The sequence below is a fragment of the Geospiza fortis genome, unplaced genomic scaffold (assembly GCF_000277835.1).
Source record: "Geospiza fortis unplaced genomic scaffold, GeoFor_1.0 scaffold685, whole genome shotgun sequence".
Taxonomy (NCBI): Eukaryota; Metazoa; Chordata; class Aves; order Passeriformes; family Thraupidae; genus Geospiza; species Geospiza fortis.
In genome coordinates, this window is record NW_005054662.1 from 187,155 (window position 1) to 190,389 (window position 3,235).

Here is a 3,235-nt window from a genome sequence, read left to right on the forward strand (position 1 = left end):
TGGGGCGGGCGGGGGGCGGGCGGAGCCGTGTGTGCGTTGCCTTATGTGGGCTTGACCAATTTTATCAAAATAAAGGCCTGAAGGGGTAAAATCCGCTGGCTCTTGTCTTCAGGGGGTGGAGGGGTGGGATGGGGAAAGCGTGGAGAAAAGGGAGAGAATCCTGTGGGAAAAAAGGGAGAGAATCCCGTGGAAAAAAGGGAGAGAATCCTGTGGGAAAAAAGGGAGAGAATCCCGTGGAAAAAAGGGAGAGAATCCTGTGGGAAAAAAGGGAGAGAATCCCGTGGAAAAAAGGGAGAGAATCCTGTGGGAAAAAAGGGAGAGAATCCTGTGGGGAAAAGGGGAGAGAATCCTGTGGGGAAAAGGGAGAAGCCTTAATTGTTGTTCCAGCAAGAACCTGGCAGGGCAGGGCTGAGGAGAGGGAGGCTCGTGAGGAAGAGGTGCCTCCATGCATTGGCATTTCCAAGAAAATTCCCAGTCCAGCCCAGGGCTCTCTCAGCCCCACTGAGCTCAGCCCTGGACGGTTCCTCCCTTCCACATCTGCAAGGGAGAAGCTTCAGAAGAGTGGAGAGAACACAGACATGACCAAGGAGAAATCCAGAATTTATTATCCAGCATTCCAAGTGTTTTATTTTCCAACACTCCAGAACAAAGATACTCTCCTTAAAGTGCTTTTTTTTTCATTTACTAAAACGAGCAACTTGTGCCGAGGCTGCTCCACGCGTCCCTCTCAGACTCGCGCTGAGTTTGCTTTGCGGCAGGTCTCGAAAAGGAAAACAACATTCACACTCGGGAGCCTTGGGGCAGGGAGGAGATTCCTGGGAATCCTCCCCGCCAAAGCAGCTCCCACCACCCCGGAGCTCCCAGCGCGGCCCGCAGCCGGGGCTGGCAGCAGCTCGGGCTCCTGGTCGCACTCCCTGTCTCCACCTCTGCCCTTCCCGGAGGATTCGCGTAACATTTTCAGGGATTTGCTGGTGGGGCAGGGGAGCTGGAGGCGGCGAGGGCGGGGTGGGAGGCGCTGACAGCTCTCGGGGCGGCATTCCAGAGCGGGAGCGGGGCGGGGAGCGCGGGCTGGGGGCTGCACGGGCGGCGGGGATTAATCCTGCTGGAACCGGAACGTCTCGTAGTCCTCTGGGATGGTGTCTGAGCGTTAAAGCAAAGAGAGATCAGGGCCGGGGAAAACAGCCTCCGGCCCCGTTTGCTGCCCCGTTCCCATGCAGGTGTCCATGACTGGAAAAGGGAGGAGAATTCCCAGTTTGCCTTTCCCAACTCACCGTTGCAGCGGTAGCGGAGGTTGGACCAGATGATGTTCTCCTGGGAGAAGCAGAAGACCCCGAGGCGTCCCCCTCTCATGGTGGTGTCCAGGACAACTCCAGTGTCTGCCACGACCTCGGGGCCCTCGTAGAAGCGAGCCCTGGAGGGGAGCAAGGCAGGGAATGGCAGGAGCTGCCCCGGCCTCAGGGCTGCTCCATCCCCGGGACGCCCGAGGGGCAGCGGGAGGGGTCCCTGCCCATGGCTGAGCTCCCTTCCAGAACGTTCTGGGGCTCCCTGGGGTTTGATTTCCCTGGTGGGGACGGTCCTGCCCCGAGGCTCACCTGATGTAGCCGACCTGGGGCCGGTGCTGCAGGAACCAGCGGTAGGAGGTCTTGTCCTTCCAGCCCGAGTTCCTGGGGTCCTTCCAGAGCAGCTTCACCTGGTCCGTGGTGTCTCCCGTGTGCCACAGGGAATTCCGCAGGTACTCCCCAGGGCCCGTTTTGGATTTCACTGCCTGGGACAGAGGAGAGCCTGCTCAACGTGTGCACAGAGGGTTCCACACAGCTGCTGATCCCGAGGCAAAATTCCAGCAGGGAATTAATTCCTCCAGCAGGGTTCCTGTACCTTCAGCTGGATGCCAGGCTCTGCCACTGCCCGGAAGGGGTTGGCCTGCCAGTAGGTCTGTTCCATCTGCTTCCACATCACCACGTAGAAGCTGGAGCTGTCCTGGTAGCCAAAGATGAACCCGGCGTAGTCGTCATCCGTGGCCGTGTTGACGTGGAAGGTGCCCTCGAAGTCCACCCCGTTAAAGGCTGTGTACCCTGTCAGGGGCAGCAGAACAGAGCCAGGATTCAGCTGGGGAGGTGGATTTTGCCAGGGGGAATCTGGACTCTGTGCACAACAGGGTCATGGAGCAGTGGATGCTCAAAGCTGCAGCGAGTGATGATTTCCCAAAGGGAGAAGGGAAATTCCTCACCTACAGCCAGGCCAGGGTCGCTGTTCATGGTCTGGACAATCTCCATGCCCTGGGAAAGAGGAATTGTGACTCTTTAGTGCAATTCCAGACACACCCAACTCCCTCTTGTGCTGCTCCAGGGCTGTGACTCGGGGATTTGGGCACTGCAGAACCACGGAGCCTTTGAGGGAAAACCCCCCAGGACCGGGGCTCTCCCCACCTGGTTGAGGACGATCCAGTTGGGGTCAATCTGAGCGTCCCCCTCGGGGTCCAGCACCACGGTCTGGAAGGCCCTGAAGTCTGTGAGCGTCACCTCGGCGTTCTCGGGGCAGACGTCGATCCTGTCGATCACCATGTCCCTGTCGAAGTCATCCTCACACAGGTTCCCCACGCCGTCCCCTGGGCACGAGGAGGAGGAGGAGGAGGAGGAAGGAGCCTGGAGCAGCAGCTCCTGCCCTGGGTTTGCTCAGTCTCGGGCAGCACCAGGGGCAGCTGAGGGCACTGAGGGACTGGGACACCCCAAGGAGCTGCAGAGAAACCCCTCAAACCCCAGACAGTTCTGGGAGAGAGAACCTGACCCCAAACATGATCCCAAACATGATCCCAAACATGATCCCAAACCTGACCCCAAACATGATCCCAAACATGATCCCAAACATGATCCTGAACCTGACCCCAAACATGGCCCTAAACATGGCCCCAGACCTGATCCCAAACCTGGCCTCAAACCTGATCCCAAACATGGCCCCAAACCTGGTCCTAAACTTGTTCCCAAACCCGGCCCAGTGCTGGCACTGTGGACACCTGCAGTGTCCCAGGCCTGGCACGAGTCAGTGCCAACAAAACCCAAACTCCTGCGGCTCCCAGAGCCTGGAGCCACCCCAGGGACCCCAAAGGACCCGTCCCTCCCTCCCTCCCTCCCTCCCTCCCTCACCATCCGCGTCCTCCTGGCCGGGGTTGGGCACCAGCCTGCAGTTGTCGGGGCCGGGGGGTCGGAAGTCGGGGATGCCATCATCATCATCATCCTCC

General features: G+C 59.3%; 1 protein-coding gene across 1 annotated transcript in view; it reads right to left on the minus strand.

Moving 5' to 3' along the window:
* Positions 1-859: 859 nt before the first annotated feature.
* COMP (cartilage oligomeric matrix protein) overlaps positions 860-3,235 on the minus strand; it is a 22,353-nt gene continuing 19,977 nt past the window's right edge. The window contains exons 14-20 of the mRNA XM_031064988.1: positions 3,141-3,231; positions 2,427-2,605; positions 2,228-2,276; positions 1,876-2,072; positions 1,593-1,765; positions 1,272-1,411; positions 860-1,140 (exon numbers count right to left, since the gene is read on the minus strand). Coding sequence (XP_030920848.1) covers positions 1,094-1,140; positions 1,272-1,411; positions 1,593-1,765; positions 1,876-2,072; positions 2,228-2,276; positions 2,427-2,605; positions 3,141-3,231 — 876 coding nt within the window. The 3' untranslated portion in view covers positions 860-1,093. The remainder of the gene's footprint in view (positions 1,141-1,271; positions 1,412-1,592; positions 1,766-1,875; positions 2,073-2,227; positions 2,277-2,426; positions 2,606-3,140; positions 3,232-3,235) is intronic.